The 18942-nt window shown below is 42.7% G+C and overlaps 1 protein-coding gene across 1 annotated transcript in view; it reads right to left on the bottom strand.

Annotated features, from left to right (window-relative positions):
* Positions 1-2243: 2243 nt before the first annotated feature.
* Positions 2244-18942, bottom strand: part of LOC139754125 (glucose dehydrogenase [FAD, quinone]-like) — a 37359-nt gene continuing 20660 nt past the window's right edge. The window contains exons 6-15 of the mRNA XM_071671239.1: positions 17610-17744; positions 15537-15661; positions 15253-15309; positions 14233-14346; positions 11197-11353; positions 5655-5812; positions 4529-4706; positions 4202-4275; positions 2995-3146; positions 2244-2749 (exon numbers count right to left, since the gene is read on the bottom strand). Coding sequence (XP_071527340.1) covers positions 2599-2749; positions 2995-3146; positions 4202-4275; positions 4529-4706; positions 5655-5812; positions 11197-11353; positions 14233-14346; positions 15253-15309; positions 15537-15661; positions 17610-17744 — 1301 coding nt within the window. The 3' untranslated portion in view covers positions 2244-2598. The remainder of the gene's footprint in view (positions 2750-2994; positions 3147-4201; positions 4276-4528; positions 4707-5654; positions 5813-11196; positions 11354-14232; positions 14347-15252; positions 15310-15536; positions 15662-17609; positions 17745-18942) is intronic.

Genomic DNA, 18942 nt, shown 5'->3' with positions numbered 1-18942 from the left:
TTAGCTTGGGGATTATACAAAATAGAAACGCTTGGCCTTTTTATTCAAAAATAAAAATATTTTAAAATTAAAAAATAAAAAAATAAAAATATATTAAAATAAAAAATAATGTTATCCCCCGGGTAGGGGAGAAAGAAATCTTCCCCCACGTAAATTCCCAGCCCTGTCGTAAAGGCGCCTTTAAAAGGGGGGGAGTGGGGGGGTGGGGAAACCTCCCCTCCCCGTTTTTGTTTTTCTTTCCAAAAGGAGGGAAAAGAGAAAAGGGGGTAGGTGAAGGGGTATCCCCCTCTGGGAAAAAGGGCCAAGTCCCTCTGTTCTTAAAGCTACCTCGCTAACGCGGGAAATGGCGAATTAGTAAAGAAAAAAAAAATATATATATAAATAAAAATATATATATATATATATATATATATATATATATATATATATATATATATAGTGTTCGTGTATGCTAACAGACTACGTCTGCATCTGGTTACTCTACAAGTGGAAAGTCACCTCTGGTGAGGCTGTATCATCGTCACTGGACGGGAAAGGGTATAGCCTCGTCAATGAACTCCCGACTTCAAAGGAATCCGTCGTTCCCTCCCTCCCCTGTCTTTATTAGGTGTTACATAACCCCCACCTGCTGGGAGTAACACCTCGAGCGGAGAGTCACTGTCGAAGAGGCTGTGCGATCGTCATCAACGTATGGGAGAGTTGAGAAGAGAAGAGAAGGTTGAGACACGTACGTACTTCACATGATCTACTTCGTTTTATTCAGTTCATTTGAGTAAGCTCATCACAGTGACGCAGTCATGACGCAGAGGGACTCGCTGAACAAACGTGAGTGCGTAGCAGAACTTGGCTGCAGGACTTCAAGTATGGCAAAGTGTGTGGTGGTGAAAAGATGATGTGGATAACCCCCAGGCTTACGTGAGTAAGGCTTTGCCGCCCTGGATGCTAAGATCAATAAGGATCTCCCATGACAAATCTATCTCAACAGATCGTCTGTACTGCTCGCCTACGTACGGGCAAGCTGGGCTGGGAGCCTCACATATACCATGGGGACGTAGCAGCCGTGTCTCTATTACCAATTCATCCGTCGGGTTGGCCACAGGAGAGAGTAGGCTGATACTACAAGCGTGAGAGGTGTACAGGATACTCACATGTGCGGAGAAACTGTCCTGAATTTGAGTCATTGTTTCCGTGTGTCGGACATGGCTGGGTTCGACGTAAAGCACTTCGAGCTAAATACTTGAACCGGTCGAGCTGTTTAGATATATTTTCTTGTCTTTTTTTATTATTATTGATTAAGCGATGTGAACGCGTAGGACACGGATATGCAAGGGGAGTGTGTGTACATGCACCGCAGATGACTGCACACGGCAAGAGCGTGCAAGGAATGAATAATTTAGCTGAAAAAAACATAGTGGGTTTAGTAAGGGGTGAGGGTACGCAGGAGAGGATATATACAGCAGCATTTATGGACTCATATAAAAAAGGCACGCGATTAAATAAATGATAAAAGCTCTCTAGGATGCTCTAGTACTATGTGGCGTGCATGGAACACCTTTAAATGCTTTTAAACATTTCCTTTAAAGTTGTGAATGTCTGAGAATAAGTAGGAGTTTCCGTGAACGGTTTGAAGTGAGTGTGGAGGGCGTCAAGACTGTGTGATGTGTGGCTATTGAATGTTATTATGGATGGGACACTACCCGAGGTGGGGGAGACGAGATGGTATGACAGCTGGAACTCCTCAGGCAGTTATAGGGAAACAAGAGTCGAAGTCGCTGCAGTCGCTTTATGCAGATGATTTTGTAGTGTTTGCTAAATGAAAAGAAGAGCCAGATAGAACGGTGAGCGAGCTACAGTGACTTATACAGGAGGAGGATGCTCAAAGTGAATGCGAATTCAAAGTATAATATCAGTTTGTATAGCGAAGAAGTGGAAGCTAAGGATGATTTTGGGTATTCAGGAGCAGAAATCAGTGCAGACAGCAGTGGCGAAGATCTAAAAGGAATACTTAAAATTGAGCTAAAAGTTCAAATAGTACAGCATGCAAGATATTTGAATGAAGAGAATGAAGAATGAAGAAGCAGGCCTGGCACGCAAGAAAATCTGGAGTTACAAAGGACGTTACTGTGTAGTTAACGTCTTATTCAACGCGTATACTTACATCGATTTCTGACATGTAATTACATTCCATTCTTTACAAAGAAAATGACGATATCAGGCTTGGGAAGTGACTTAAAACAAAATCCTATCGTTGCCTCTGAGGCGTTTTATTATAAAAGATATATAACAGTCACAACACAGACTCGCAAAAGAATAACAAACAACTTTGCCTGAGAAATTTTTTTTCTTTATAAAACTGCTGAGCTACCACCACACTGTTGTGAATGCTTATTCTATTAACCTCTCCGGAGCAAGTATCATAGTTTTGTCATGATATCTTAAATAAATGAATTAATAAATACAATCAACTTTAGTACGTAACAATATCAACAGTTCTGAAGATGTAAGATGGGTTCAACACAGGATTTCTCCTGTACGGTCATACACTGATGATGATGACGATGGGAGAGGGCATCAAAGGGTAGTATGGGGGCGGGAGCCTCACAGCGGAGGAAGAGCGACTCCCCATTCCTGCTTGACGAGGTCGGCCGCCTTCTCAGCGATCATGATGGTGGCGGCGTTGGTGTTGCCGGTGACGATGAGGGGCATGATAGACGCGTCGACCACTCGCACCCCTCCGACGCCCCGCAACCTGATCAACAACATCTCGTTAGTACTAGCCCTCCATTTACTGCATGTGGTGCGTTCAGTGGTATCCACTTCTTCAGACGTTATCAGTGACAAAAGGACTTGATTCATATCATAAACAACTACGTCTCTTCGTAAAAGAAAAAGGGGCTATTTCATTATCTGAAGTTGCCTGCATCACATAGCTCGTTATTAGAAATGTATCAGTATTAAGTGCACTCCATCTGCAACCTTTATGACCAGCCTCACCTGAGCGTGTGGTCGACGACAGCCAAGGGGTCGGAATCTGGGCCCATCTTGCACGTACCGACGGGGTGGAAGGCCGTGGTGGCCAGGTGACGCACGGAACACGCCCAGTACTTATCCGTGTATGGTTTCTCGTGGCTACACTCTTTCAGTACCTGTGAACACACCCACCGTCAGCCAGGGGACAAGACGAATACGCTAACCACAGTCAGGGGGAGGGGTCAGGATTGATACACATGCCGTCATCACCTAAGGATCAGACCTACACACTTACTATCAGCCAAGGTAAGGGCCGACATATGTACGGCTCCTCAAACGGTAGAACATTTCTGGGTGTAGACTAACACATACTTGGTCCAATCAGTTCCTTTGGGTCTTCCTCCGCTGCCTGACGCTCCACCCAGCACATGGGCGCCTTTTTTACCTTCCTTCTGCTGACAGTCCCATCCCTTAACCTTCCATTTTGATCATACTCACTTGACCTGACATCACTGATTCCTTCCACCTTTTGAACCCGAAACCTTCTGACCTACCGCTCACTGCCGCTCCTCCCGTCGACTCGCTAACCCCTTAGTTTACATTCAGTTCACTGGCCTCATCTCTTCTGATTCCATCATTTGACATCCTGCACTGACCATGTGATCCTTGAGCTTCCACGCTTTGACACTACCTTGACCCGAGCTCATACGACGTCTGATGCATCATCTCTTTAAACCCCAAAGCCGAAATTATGCATCAAACCCCTGGCCATGACTCATTTATCTCCGAACCTATAACGCTGTAAAAGCTCCCTTATCCTCTATTTGTCATACTCTACCTCCTCAGTCCCTCCACCTCTTGACCCTTTACTTCCAGGCCTCCTACACCTCTCCCCGACCTTCTACCACCAGCTCCTCATTGCAGTAGCCATACGATAACCATCACTTTAGCGAACACAAGTATGGGCTTCTAACGTCACCCATATAGTGTGACTTCTTTGCTGAACAGTTTATTGTAATCTTGTCTTTAATCTGCCATGAGCTTGAAACAGTCTCACTCAAACTTCATACAACAAAGATAGACAGATAGATACAGGCAAGCTTCCGCGAGCTGGAGGACTCTGCGTGCACAACGAGAGCCCAGCCTTACCTACCCTGAGGTGATCTCAGTGAATGTAAGCAGTCGACTGACTGTACGTATGATACTCTCCGTAGTGTGAGGAGGTTTTTACCTTCTTGTGGAACTTAGCGCCGTGGTCCAGCCGCATTGCTGGTGTATCGCCCACCGACAGTGCTAGCTTGACACCTGCAAAAGAGACACATTCTACGTATAGATAGATAGAGAGATAGAGATGTTTTTATCTAGCGTGCACAATGAACTCTTAGAAAAAGACACTTGGCGACATTATTCAGTATGTGTGTGATAAATCCTAAAAGAATGACATTCCTGAAGAACATTAAAAGACTGTGACTATCAAGTCATTACCATCTATAATGTGACATTTTACTCCACAGCGTCCGTGCGCCGAGAGTGGGCAAAGGGGGGTTGGAGAACTCACCTCTGACCAAGTCGTCCACGTCATCAGGATGGCTGAAGAAGTTGAGGTTGATGAGCGGGTGTTGGCTAGGGTCACTGGAGTGGAGGGTGATGTCTCCTCGGCTACGGGGACGGCTCAGCAACGGGATCAGGGAGAAACCCTCCAACCCCATGACGGGGCGGTAGTAGTCCGTGAACACCTACCCCAAGGAAGAGGCGAGGTCAAGACAACGTGGATGCCACAGTGGTGAGTTAAGTCTTTCACTCGTCCTATGTACCGTGACATTCATCCAACACCATTTCTCTCACACTGGAAATACGTACTGTACGATCACTCGTGGTCGTTAAACGCACAACAACCCACATATTACGCATATACGCTGAGCAACGATCTGCAGGCCACGATCAGACATGACAAGGGTAGTGTGGTTTGATACCACTCACGGGGAGACATGTCTCACCTCTCCATGGATAGACAAGACGTCATTTATAGTCATGATGTATGGTATACACTGTTTCTCAAACCCTTCCATCACACGCTCTGGTAAATGAGAATCATATTTGATTCATGACGAAGCCTTTTCCCTTGGTCCAGGTGATATGGGTGAGAAAACGTTGGAAGAAGCCTTATAGATGATTACAGTTAGAATGAATGGTAACTGATGTGGTGAAAAATTTGTGATGAAGGTTTATGAATTATATAATCCACAAGCTTTCATCCATTGTAGTTAGGATGAACTGTATGTGATGCTATGGTGACGAACTCTCTTGTTCATTTTATTTGATAGCCGCTGGTGGTGAGCTTACCTCGCTCAAGACAGGTGAAGGAGCTGCATATGTCTTATTTTCTTGCTTCATGGAGATTAGATATTAATTCATCAGTGTTAAAGTTTACGTATCAATGATTGAAGATTAAACACACACACACACACACACACATATATATATATATATATATATATATATATATATATATATATATATATATATATATATATATATATATATATATATATATAGATCGATAGATAGATATATAGATATAGATATAGATATAACAAAAAGGATGAGATGTGACATAGTAACGACCAGTAACGAACGTGTGACACCAGCAAGCCAAGCCATGAGTCAGAAACGTGACACTGTACCTCCGTCTTGTATCCGAGGGCCTGCACGCTCAGAAGGCCGTAGTCCAGGGCCGGGGTCCCGCTGACTAACGCTAGCTGCAGGTCCGGCCAGTAGGGATCCCCCGCTGCTGACATTACCCAAGCGTTGGCCTCCGTACCCGTCGGTGACGTCAGAGGACCTGCCAGCAGGAACCATCAGGGTTAAATTCTGGGATCGTGAGACCCACCCGCACCCACACACACACGCGCAGTGCTAATCTGCGTATTTAAACCAAAGAAAACCTGTCGTGCGTGATTGTGATGGACATCTTATGGGCCGCAGTGGTGTAGCGGTTAGCGTTACTGACCACGACCCATGCATGGGCCGGCTAGGATCTAACCCGTGTGGGTTCGAATCCTAGTGGCGGCATTCGGCCCACAGTCTACCCATGTGTGTACCTTCCCCACGTGTGTGTATATATATATATATATATATATATATATTTATATATATATGTGTGTGTGTGTGTGTATGTGTGTGTGTTTGTGTGTATGTGTGTGTGTGTGTGTGTGTGTGTTGGAATTAATGGCTACGTTATCAAGCCAGGATGTGTGAAACACGCATTACATATAAGTAATAAGTGCAAAACCCGTCAGTTCTACCATATATAGATGACCTTCGATAATAGTTATTTGGATTCGCATGGGGCATGGGAAGTCGACGCCCCGCTGACAATGTAAGTGGGATCTGAGAGTCGTTGAAATTAATGGTTATCGAGTGCTGAGTGGCCATTACTGCCAAAAAGAAAAAAGAAAAAAAAATCGGCGTTATTCAATTATATGAATAAATACTATATTGCCTTTTTTTTTACATGCAGCTTCAGGAAATATGTAATTCATAACGTATACACTAAAAAAAAAAAAATAGTTACGCCACTTATTTCATTTGCCAAGACAAAAATAGAATTTATCCTCATTTGTTCTAAATAATTGACGATTTTGATGTTATTACTGGCATCACTGTACGCCATGATCACCCAACATGCGGCTAGCCTCGCTCTCGTGGAGCCCCGTCTACCCTATTCTTCAATCCAAAATAGAACGAAAGAAAAAAAAAATAGATAGCTACTAGTGCCCATTGAATGAGTAGGTCCTTAACGTTAACCTTGCCCACCGTTACCTTCGTGCATGTGACTGCTGCTAGGCGTCATACTAACAGGCTTTTGGACCAGTTGGCAATTTCAACTGAAGCTGATTGTAAATGATTACATGATTTTCAGCTGTGAAGAACAACAGCTGTGGACGTACACGTACACTCCCCTTTATATGAACTCCCTCACAAACAAAATGATTGACAACACATAACTCACTCAGGTTGACAACACATAACTCACTCAGGTTGACAACACTTAGCTCACATGTGTTGACCACACATAACTCACGTTGGTTTTCAATCTACTCTAGTTTTTCTCCCTTCTGATGCGTAGCGTCAAATAGCACCAGACAGATCGTAGACTGAGTGTCCCTTCACTGTAACCAAGCGACTGACTGCTACTCTACTTAGTCACAGCCTCTAGGCTTGGGTCGTTCGTTCTCTCCCTTCATTCCTGCAACGTTCGTGGTCACAGATCCAGCCTTCCCTATTGCAGAATACTATTTGACTACGCCATCCACTGGTTTTCATCTCTGACACTCGACTGTCCATGGCTTCGTCGCCTCCACAGTACCAGATCTTTTGATCTCTACCACAGTTTCCGTTCAGAGGGTGGTGTTTGTGCCCGATGCAATAAAAGGGAGGGGAAATAAAATATCCCATTGTTCGCTTCGTGGTTCTTGAGTCTCCTCATTTTGAAGCCATTCATCCGCATCGTTCTCTCTGATCTCCAATAAGGCCACTGTAGCGCGAACTCCACTGGTGATCTCTTATATGAGTTCTCTCCTCTGACTCTCCTCCTCTCTCAAAGATTTAGTGGAACTTTGGCCAAGGCCCTCCACATCCCTAAAACATGTGACAGGGTGTGGCATAAATCTTTGCTTTCTACACTTCCGTCTCTTGATTTTTCCTGCATTCATCTGTTCACGGATGCATCGCTTCCTCTCCAGCCGCTCTGCTGCTGTTAGCCGCTGATGGAGTGATAACCTCCTTCCTTATCGCATCAATAATAGTGGTGTCCCTCAGGGTCTTGTACTGTCGCTTCCTCTTTTTCTTTCTCTTCAACATCGTTTTATTCATGCTGATGATTTTTCTTTACTCACTGCTTCTCACTTACTCTCCCCTCCTCGAAGACTCGTTTTTTCTCATACTAAATACATTTCCTTTATCGTTTCGGAACCCGCGCAACATGACCGTATGAGGAAGCAATGGCCTTGCTGACTTTAGTAGTGTTGAAACGCAATCTCTCTATTCTAACACCTAAGTGTCACTCGTTTCTCCTCTGCTCAAAGTACCACAACTCAATCTGTGACAACATTAACATGCTGGGCGCAACACTATCCTCCACCTCTTCCTGGAAACATTATGTAACGAACATCGTAAAGTCTACATCACAAAAAACCGGGGATGTTGCATAAGTGCCGTAATTAATTTTCTTGTGAACAGCTGTTTCATATCTACAGGGGTTCGTATGGAGTACTGTTCACATACCTAAGGGAAGGGGATGGGGGGGGGGGGGTGCCCGGGTTTCTTTGTCCACCTCTCCATTAGCGAGGGTGGAATCAAAAGCCTCCCGTCTCATTAAGTCTAATGAGCATCACCTCACTCCAACCATCCACCTCCGTGAGCAGCCGTGGCGTTGCTGCTGCCGTCTCCCTGTTCTACTGGCATTGTTTTGAGGCCACTGCTCTCGTTAGCTTGCGTCCCCTGTGATGGCTGTATGCTTCGACCCCCAAAGCCCCGCGTCTGCTTGCTGCTTCCCGCAGTTTATGTGGGGAGGAGACCGGCCTCTCGACGTGCAACTGTTATGATGCCTCTCTCTCTCTCTCTCTCTCTCTCTCTCTCTCTCTCTCTCTCTCTCTCTCTCTCTCTCTCTCTCTCTCTCTCTCTCTCTCTCTCTCTCTCTCTTCCTCATAACCTTTTGACTTTTAAGACTCAAGTTCACAAACACTTACGGAGTCCTGATTGATTTCTGAATTTCATTTTCTTTTTTTTTTTTTAAATTTTCACCCAAGATGGCCTTTTTTGTTCAGGGTATGTTTTGCTCGTGCTCTCTCGATCAATATAAAAGAAAAAAAAAAAGAAAACTAACTTTCAGCTGTGTGTGATCTGATTTGACACCATTTTCTTTTCCTCTTGTTTTTCTTTCGTTAATGACACCGTTTTCTCTGGTTTTCATATACTTCCCATGCTACCAACCTCCTCCCTTCTCTGAGAGCGTAATAAATGTATGCTCCCCCCACCCCACGGCCCCATGATTCAAGCTTTCACGGAGTTTTACCCCCAGTGAAATCCTCTTCCCATATCCCCACATCCTATAGCTCGTCTGTTCCAGGTGACGAAACGAATTAGGCGGAGGTTTGACATTTCTTTGTGCGTCATCGTTTTCCTTTTTCTTCTTAACATGTTATCATCTTTCTTCATGGGTGGAATTTCCTGTAATTGATCTTACAAGGCGTAGAAAGTAGTCCGTAAAGCTCTCAAACAAATGACTGTCAGTAATTAATTAAAGGATTAACATGGAAAAAAGTTTGTTACCATATGTGGTTCATCTAGTGTGGAAGAAAAGTGAGTTTGCGTTCGTGTACTCGAGTAAACTTACACCTTATGTATTCCTAGGCAAGGATAAAACCCCCTTCCATTCTTACGTACCAGCCCCCAAGTGAACCTACCATCGTTGGCGTTTCTTATAATTCATGAGAGCCACTATCACCTCGTATATTAGGTTCTGTATATGCATGAGGGTGAAAAGCGTGCACGGTATAGACTGCCTTGAAACAGTGTGTTGCACATTGGTCGACATGATGATGTCAGTTAACTGAACTAAGTCATGTGAAGTGGCTGGGGAAACTAGGGAAAGGTCTATGGGGTCTTGCTCAGGCTTTCGAAGGTTTATTTTACATATTTCATAACATAAGCAGCTGTGTTGACGTGTCATCCTGTGATTTCTGACATCAAGATCCTCACATCACTCCTAATCTCCCCTGTATTTGTGACCTGGGGTTAAAAGTACTGATGTTTGGTGCTCTATCGTCTGTGTCAGAATATTCCACGGTTCGTTTAGGCTCAGCGTGTGGCTTTTAAGAAATATTGTATCTCGGTGTAGCAATATTTTCAAACTATCTCGAGTCACTAGATCGTTAGACTGTCTTTCTTTTTTTTTTTGATATAGTTTCCGAAGTGTGTTCGCTACCTTCTCTCTTTCGCCGTTACCTGTTTTGTAAGTGCCTGATGTACTACCAGGAATGCGTCTGCAACTTACGGATGGCAATCTTATTAATTAACCTTTTCATTCTTTCTTAATGTGAGGAGGATCATCAGTTCAGGGAAGTGTGTTGCTGCTTTTCCCAGAACCCCTGACGTTAACTAGCTTCAGTTCTGTGAGAGACGAAAAAACTGAGCTTCCATAATTTAATCCGTTTTTCAACCCTCTTCTTCATGGAAGAGTTATGATTATCATAGTCTTCCCTTCGAAGTATCTGAAAGTTTGGTGTAGCATCTGGTGAGATGGAGGACTCATCTATTCTTCCATCGACGTGGTTCTCAGCCACACAATAGGATGGAAAACCCTGGCAATTATTTTACTTCAGCGGCGAAATGAGCATCGATACAGGGGGGGAAAAATCCATATCGGTGGACGCGTCCGTTATAATTAGCAGAGCTGACTCCCGCCTGCAGTGGCCACTTTAATTAAAACAACTATCGGGTTACGTTAGGTTTGGTCAGTTCGGGCTAGGCTAGGTGTGTCCTGCGTTGCTGTTGCCATCTGGTGGCGGCGAGAGAAAACCACAGATGAAGATGACACGAATGATAATAATCCCAAACCAGAAAAGAAATAATTTATCATAACGTAAGTGAGCAGAAATTAACACACTGTAATGTAATTACTACCAGAGGACGAATTTTATTAATTATAATGAATCCGTTGATATGAATATCGTCCCTATCCCTTATTAAAAGCTATTTTCCCAGCGCCTTTAATAGAGTAAATAATCAGCTAATCCCTCAGGCTAACTTTTGAAAAAATGATGTATTCAATACCGAGTATGATTAATAAGCTGTCCTTCCCAGGCTAATACGTTAGGGAAAATAATGTCTTTGAAACAGATTTGCCCACCCCTCTCCCTTTCTCCGATGTTTTTGTGGTAGACTTAAAAAATTCTGTCACTGATCCGCTCCAATATACGTATCAAACATTTTCTTCATGGTAGGGCAAGACTATTTTGACCGTATATATATATATATATATATTCTTTGTAATTTGAACTCAGACTCATCGTCATTAAGTTGAATTGTGTATGAATAATGGTGGGAAAGTCGTCTTTATTTATCACGTTATCTAAGTGCCTACAACTACATCCAGCTAAACATGACAACATAACTCTGTTAAAGAAAGACGGAGGAGAGTCGAACTCTCGACCCGGCACTAACCTTTTGTATTGTGCAAGAAGTCGTGGATGTTGCTGGGGTTGGCGAGGCTCAAGGGACTGAAGGAGGCGCCCCTTCTGACCGTCCACACTAAGCCAGCCACGGCCGGGTGATCCTGCAGGTTCTGACCAACCCCAGGCAAGTCTGCCACCACTGGGATCTGAGGAAGGGGAAGGGGGTTGCTAGACCAGAGTTGACGTTAGACTATTTCATATATCGTCACGATCGAGCGCATAGGTTCGAATCCTGGATGCGGCAGTTTGTCCACAGTCAACCCAGCTGTTCATCCACCCCTAGGGGTTGGTCGATAAAGTGAGAACCTGGCTAAGGCTTTGATTAGGGCTTCAGTTGCCCGTGCCGTCTCACCCAACATAAAAAAAAAGAAAAAAAATATTAGTCAGAGAGACTTATGCATGTCTCGCAGCACAAAATGAATTAACAAGGTGAGAGAATCATACAGGATCACGCCAATCAAGGTCTAAAGCTGTTGCCCCCCACCCACAGCCTCTCGGTGGGGGCCTTGAGATGGACGCGTGAGGATGTGATGTTTTAGAAGCACATATCCATATCCCTAATACTCGGGGCTCCAGGCGTGGAGGGCAACGTGTCAGTATGCAGAAGGCATCGATGGTACGACCCTTGAATACGACTCTCAGGTATGATATAGCCTAGACCCCCCAGGTAGTTAGTTAGGTTAAAGACCAAGACATCGTAACCCAAGGGTCATAGCGCCATGCTTAAAGCTGTGATTAACGATCGTATCTTAGTTGCTTTAGTGTCTTACAGTAGTGCTCAGGGGTCGTACCGTCGTGTTCAAGAGTCGTATCATCGTGTTCATGTCTTTTTCCGTCGTATTAAGGGTCGTATCGTCGTTTTCTCATGTATTGCCGTTGTATAAAGGGTCGTACCGTCGTGTTCAAGGGTCGTATCGTCGTGTTCATGTGTTTTTCCGTCGTATTAAGGGTCGTATCGTCGTTTTCTCATGTATTGCCGTCGTATAAAGGGTCGTACCGTCGTGTTCAAGGGTCGTATCGTCGTATTCATGTGTTTTTCCGTCGTACTAAGGGTCGTACTGTCGTGTTCAAGAGTCTTGCTGTCGTATTTAAGGTCGTATCGTGGTGCTTAAGGGTCGGACCGTCGTGTTCAAAGAACGCCCTGCCGTGTTCAAGGATTGTAGCTTCGTACTCAAGGGTCGTATCGTTGTGCTCAGGGGATTATGTAGTGTCTCATCAACTTTATTAGAGGTTATTAGACTTGGAATGCAAGTACAAATGGTTGTGAATATGAGTACAAGCACATACTTGCTATCTGTTCCGAGAAGCTGTGTATAGAAGCACTTGTATGTAAGAACTGTATTCATTTACAGACACAAGCATTGGTATAGATAAAACAACCAGGATTAGATTTCATAAAGTCATAACATCTATGGCAAACAAAAATAGGAATATATGAAATAAGTTGGTTTTTTTTTGACGTAAAGTGGAGAAGTTGGAAAACTTGTGTCAACACCGCTGCCAAACGTGTCTCCACAACGCTGTTGACACTCTCTCACAAGCCATTTATTTATTCACGTTGCCCTGAAAAGAATTTTAAAAAGCCTAGATGTGCCTTTTTTTTTTTTTTTGTTAAAAGACTCTCTTCCTCCTTGTTTAGGTTTGTTGGTTATTTGGGCTTCATGACTATCGAGTATCAGGGGTCAGTAAGGATCGTGTCACGTTCTACAAGACTGCTCTGCCTTTCGAGTACGACATATCTAAACCCTTGTATACGATGCTCTAACAACCCCTCGAGTTCGATGACTATACCCATCGAACTCAAGACGTTAAGCCGTTATGTGCATGGGGTCAAGTTCCCCATAATGAGAGTCGAATAAAACTCTCTGACTGACCTTGTTACATTTCTAATTCTTTCTTTCTACTATCACACAGTAATATGATCATCTGTGAATAGAGGTGATTCCATAGGTACTTAATTCAAAAGCATTTAACACTATTTGAGAGATTTTCATTTAGATTTGAGAGAGCGTGCATGTAATGACGCTTTCAGGCCTGGTAGTGTAAAGGTGAGCCCCAGGTTTGCCACAGTTACGGGGTGGAGAGTGCTTTGTACGCAGTAATTTCAACATGAAATCGTGTTTCACAGCGACAGGAGAAACGTGAATACCCAAAAGCATCCTACGGGGGAGGGGAGAGCAAAAAAAAAAAGGGTCAACTTTGTGCAAATATGTTATTGGGAGTTTTACGTACATTATGGCTCTATAGACCAGTCCATTTTCATTTTCCTTCAAGCAGTTTTATGCCCCTAAATTCCTCTCTGTTCTTTACGGCATCAAATCTAGTTATATTCTTTCTGTGTAAAGGATTCACTTGTCCAGCTCCTTTGGTCATGCTATCTGTTGCTTTGGGGTAAAGCATTGAGTTCTTGGGTGTAGTATGTCTGAGTAAAAGAAAGCTCATGAGTGTAATGTGTTTGTTTAGGGGGTAAGGAATTACGGTGATGTTATGGAGTATAATGTTTTGTTTGGGGGAGCAAAGCGCTTAAAGGTCTCTGAATGTTAGCAGGTGCGTGTTGTTTGTGACCTAGTGAAAGCTAGTCATCGCTGACTGGTCTCTGGTTCTATTTTCTCTGAAACTTAGAATGATAGTAACTGGTGAATTGGTCCTGTATTCTTCGAAAATGAGAGTGGTAGTTACTGGTAACCGTTTAATTTCTGGTTCCTGTTTAATTGCTGGTTCCTGGTTAATTACTATATGTGCCTTCTCGCAAGTCGAGTACTTTGATACTGGTTATGTTTGTTTTGGGTGTAAGATATTGGCCAAGTTCTAGTTTAGGGACACCACAGATTTAGCATAGATTTTGCATAAGCGCATTTCAAGTAGACTTAGCTTCTCTTTTGAATGATACAGGAACGAGCTGGTGTGGTTCGGAGACATCTGCATATCAAACCAAGATCGTGATATAATATCTTTTCTTGTGTTGGGAAAATACATTGAGACATAGGAAATGGGTAATTACTGATTGAGGTCATTAGATACTTACATTGTGGTACTTCAGGTGGTTGGCAGGCCCCACGCCTGACAACATCAGCAGCTGTGGGCTCGCGATGGTACCAGCTGACAACACCACTTCACGCTGGGCCATCACTCTCCGCTCCTGTGTTGAATATGATGGTAACAGTCTTTGAGAACGACGGTGCGACGCTTGCTCATGACGGTACTACTCTTGGGCAAGATGGTCCGACCTTTAACCTTAAGGATAAGGTCATAGGCTAGGCAAATGATAGTCTTAAGGCCACACCGCCGTGCTCAAGGATGGAACCGTTGTGCTCAAAGGGCTTAAACACATAACCTATATCTTCCTCACTCTTAACGCTAACTACTTTGTGATAACTAATGATCTGTGACGAAAATCTTCAGCACAAACACTAACTTGTGACAAACCAATGCGAAATAGATAAAAAAACACAACTCATGAACTTCATACCGAATTAGGACAGTTGCCCCTTGAGTGAGCAGATATTCGTATTTTGATTAATACTCTTTGGAGTGCTTCCCTCAGGCCACTTACGTATATAACAGAACTAAAAGCCTTCTCTCGACTGGAAGCAATCCTGCTATACCATTAAGGTAGTGACAATGCTCCCCGAGTGTTCATTACTTCGCGGAGGGTATCGGCGACCCCATGATTTAGAATCCAACCCTTCTGGTCTAGATGGACGGCTGTTCAGGATAGTGCAGCTGGTCCTATGTGATCGATGGTTGAGATTTATGAATCACCGTAGCAACATGGCATTTCCAGTGTCATCATCCATTTCTGATCGAAGGAAAAATGTTGATAACGTCACGCTAGGTTGATGGTGAAGTGAGGTTTGGGGGAGGAGGAGGAGGAGGCGACTCCAGTGAGAGAGAGAGAGAGAGAGAGAGAGAGAGAGAGAGAGAGAGAGAGAGAGAGAGAGAGACCCGGAGCGGCTGAAGAAGACACACGTCGTTCCTTAAGCACCTGGTGATCGCCGACGACAATTATTTGCCTCGATCATGAACAATACTACGACAAACTTACCTTCTTCCCCTGCTGGAAGCTCACGCCCACCGCCCTCTTCTCCTCGTTGAACAGAATCTGGAGGAAAAGGAGAAACATACCCTCGCGTAAGTCAATGGCAACTCTTTAGACTAGGTACTGTAGGCTTACTGGATATTCAGGATCTGGTTAGGAATGCTTATCTGTACTTAGCTCCACTGGATGTTTTGCTCTACGTGCGTAACTATAACGTGATGCGTAACCGTCTAGCGTAATTGCGTTATATGTGGTATGTATCAATTGCACGTGCGTGACGGATACTGTACCTTGGTGACGTGGGCGTTGAAGGCGACGTGAAGGTTGGGCCTCGTCTCTGCCGCGGGCTTGAGGTATCCATCGGCCGTGGACCATCGCAGACCGTTCCGTACCGTAAGGTCAATCAGAGAAAAACCTGGAGGGAAGAACTTCAGTCAATCAGAGAAGTAGTGTGGCGAGTTGGAGGGAAGAACTTAAGTTAATCAAAGAAGTGTATCGAGTTGGAGGGAAGAACTTATGTCAATCAGAGAAGAAGTGTGGCGAGTTGGAGGGAAGAACCAAGTTAATCAAAGAAGTGTATCGAGTTGGAGGGAAGAACTTATGTCAATCAGAGAAGTGTGTCGAGTTGGAAGGAAGAACTTAAGTCAGAGAAAGTCCTGGAGAGTAGGAGGGAAGAACTTAGTCAATCAGAGATAAACCTGATGGTTACTATGTGCATCAGTACACATAGATGGTGTGCATATGGAATGCCTGACCTGCTTTAATAACGGCATAACTCGAGGCTCTTTGTTGACCTGATAAAAGCCGCAACCAGGCCTTTGGGGTGCATACAAGAGTCTTAAAGTTGTTAATTTCGTACGTCATTGATGAATATTCCTGACAGACAGAAGTCTGGGCGACTGTCTTTACGAGACGTATTACTGAATGTCACAGGAAGATTCAATTGACAGAAGTAGAAGTACGACAGACTTCGTTTCCATGTCATGATTAACTTTTTATTGCAAAGCAAAGAGTTTAATATAATGATAATAACAATAATGATGATATGATAATGATAATAGCAATGATGATAATAATGATAATGATGATAATAATAATAATGATAATAATAGTAATAATAATAATGATGATAATGATAATAATGATAATGATAAAGATAATAGTAACGGTGATACTAATGATACTGATAATAAATCAACGTATTTTGAAAATCTTTCAGTATAAACTGCCGTGTAGACCTATTAAAGGGATAAGTTATTTTGTTGGTATATATACACCATCGCTGGCTCAGTATTTGCCAGGCAATTGATAACTATGTGAGAGGTATTCATATCTACACAGGTATGTCCTATTTTATTGTTATGCCTGATAACGAACAGGAATATATATACATATATATATATATATATATATATATATATATATATATATATATATATATATATATATATATATATATATAAATAAATATATATATATATATATATATATATATATATATATATATATATATATATATATATATATATATATATATATATATATATATAAATATATATAAATATATATAATATATATATATATATATATATATATATATATATATATATATATATATATATATATATATATATATATATATATATATATATATATATATATATATATATATATATATATATATATATATATATATATAGTCATGTTGGAGGCGAGAGCCAAGATTCTAGAGGCTTTTGGAGGATATGATATGGGTTGAAAAGAGGGTGTTGATGAAAGGAAAAATTGAGTGTAGAATAGCTAAAAGGTGAGAGTAACCAAAGATAGGAGAGTGGTTGAGGAATGGGAGGTATTTAGGGAGGCAGTGCCAGAGAAGTTTATGGCATGCAGAAGGTGGACAGGTGAGAGAGGATAAAAATGGTGGGATAAGAAAATAAAGCTGCTACTGAAAGAGATTAGAGAGGTGTATGGGCACTACTTACAAGGAAGTAGTGCGAGTGAATGATAGATGTACAAGAAAGAAGATTACCGATACGAGAGAACATTAAGGAACACAGATAGGACAGGATAAGAGAGGGAAGTCACTCCATTAGCCCCTGGGGCCATGGAAAGGGAAGTACCTCCATCATCGACTTGCCCCATGGAACTCTTAGAATGAAAGCTACGCATCAGAGATCAGAGATAAGCAGAGGAACCCAAGGAAGGAAGTTTTGATACTAAGAATTAGGCCAGACCCCGTCACATGGCTTACAGCTGTCGTGTACCAAAGATAAGGTGTTGACCATTCTCCCTGAACGAGGAGGACCAGAGGTGAGTCAAACAGGATAGAGGCGTGCCAGTGGTGCCATTTGAGTACCACTTACCGATCTGCTCAGGTCCATTTGGATCGATGACGTCGTAGCCGAGCTGTTGGCCCGCCTTCAGGAAGCCCTTGGCTACAGGAGTGCTCCATCGCTTGGGCTCCACCACTTGCGGCCCACCACTTCCATGGTACCTTGCTGCACCACCGTCAGGGTGAGGGAGGGAGAGAGAGGGGAGGAAGGTTACAGATAATCAGTGATAGAAGAAAAAAAGAAAATCACCGTTTCAGTGTTATCCTTACTTTTATGAATTTTTGGGGATTACCTTATGACTGTATTCGTAGCTAAGAACAGTTGTATCATCTCATGTCATTGGTTTTGTGTCCATAGTAGGCAGACGTGTGAGGACTTCCCAGATAAAAGCTGGGTATATCGTCCATCTGAATCGGTCGTGTGTCCTCGCATAATAATATTCTCAAACACACATACACACAAACGTGTGTAAAACTCCTTCCCCATACAGTACAAATATTTGACCACACACACACAAACACACACACACACACACACACACACAGTGTACGTGTCTGTGTCTGTGTGTATAGACACATAGAAGTTAATTCACGGTACATATAAACAAGGTTTAGAGACAGGGCAAAATGAGTGTAAAATTGAACCCGTAAAAGACAAATAGTAGTGATAGAATGATAAAATAGTTCTACAAACAACACACACCGCAACATAATCTATTTGCAACACAATTTGTAATATTGTCCAACATTATCTTAAGTTATTCTCAACACAATTTGCAATATTGTCCAACGTTATCTTACGTTATTCTCAACACACCTTGCAATATTATCCAGCATTATCTTAAGTTGTTCTCAACACACCTTGCAATAGTATCCAACGTTATCTTAAATGGTTCTCAACACACCTTGCAATATTGTCCAACATTATCTTAAATGATTCTTAACACCTTGCAATATTGTCCAACATTATCTTAAGTTATTCTCAACACACCTTGCAATATTATCCAACATTATCTCAAAGATATTCCTACCACTTTGAGCACCCAAGTCACGATAGTAAAATCTTGCATGAATGAAATGTCTGTGAACATGATGAATAGATATTCGTAAAATACCTGCAGGCAAAGAGGAAATCTTTACGCTTGATGCACTTTGTTTCTATACTTGCCACGAGCTTGCGAGATTGCCAGAGTAAATAAGATACGGTCCTCCCCCAGCTCGCTCTTGCCTCTCCGAGAATCAAGTTTGCGAAAAAAAAAAGAAATGCGGTGCAGCTTTTTCAATTTTGGAGGTCTTTTTTATATCTGTGCACATTTTACAACCCAATATTTCTTCGTTTTCTATAGCTTCTAGCTTTTGGAGGA

This window comes from Panulirus ornatus, chromosome 16 (genome assembly GCF_036320965.1).
Source record: "Panulirus ornatus isolate Po-2019 chromosome 16, ASM3632096v1, whole genome shotgun sequence".
In the NCBI taxonomy this organism is placed as follows: domain Eukaryota; kingdom Metazoa; phylum Arthropoda; class Malacostraca; order Decapoda; family Palinuridae; genus Panulirus; species Panulirus ornatus.
This window is presented reverse-complemented; position numbering and strand designations above follow the sequence as displayed.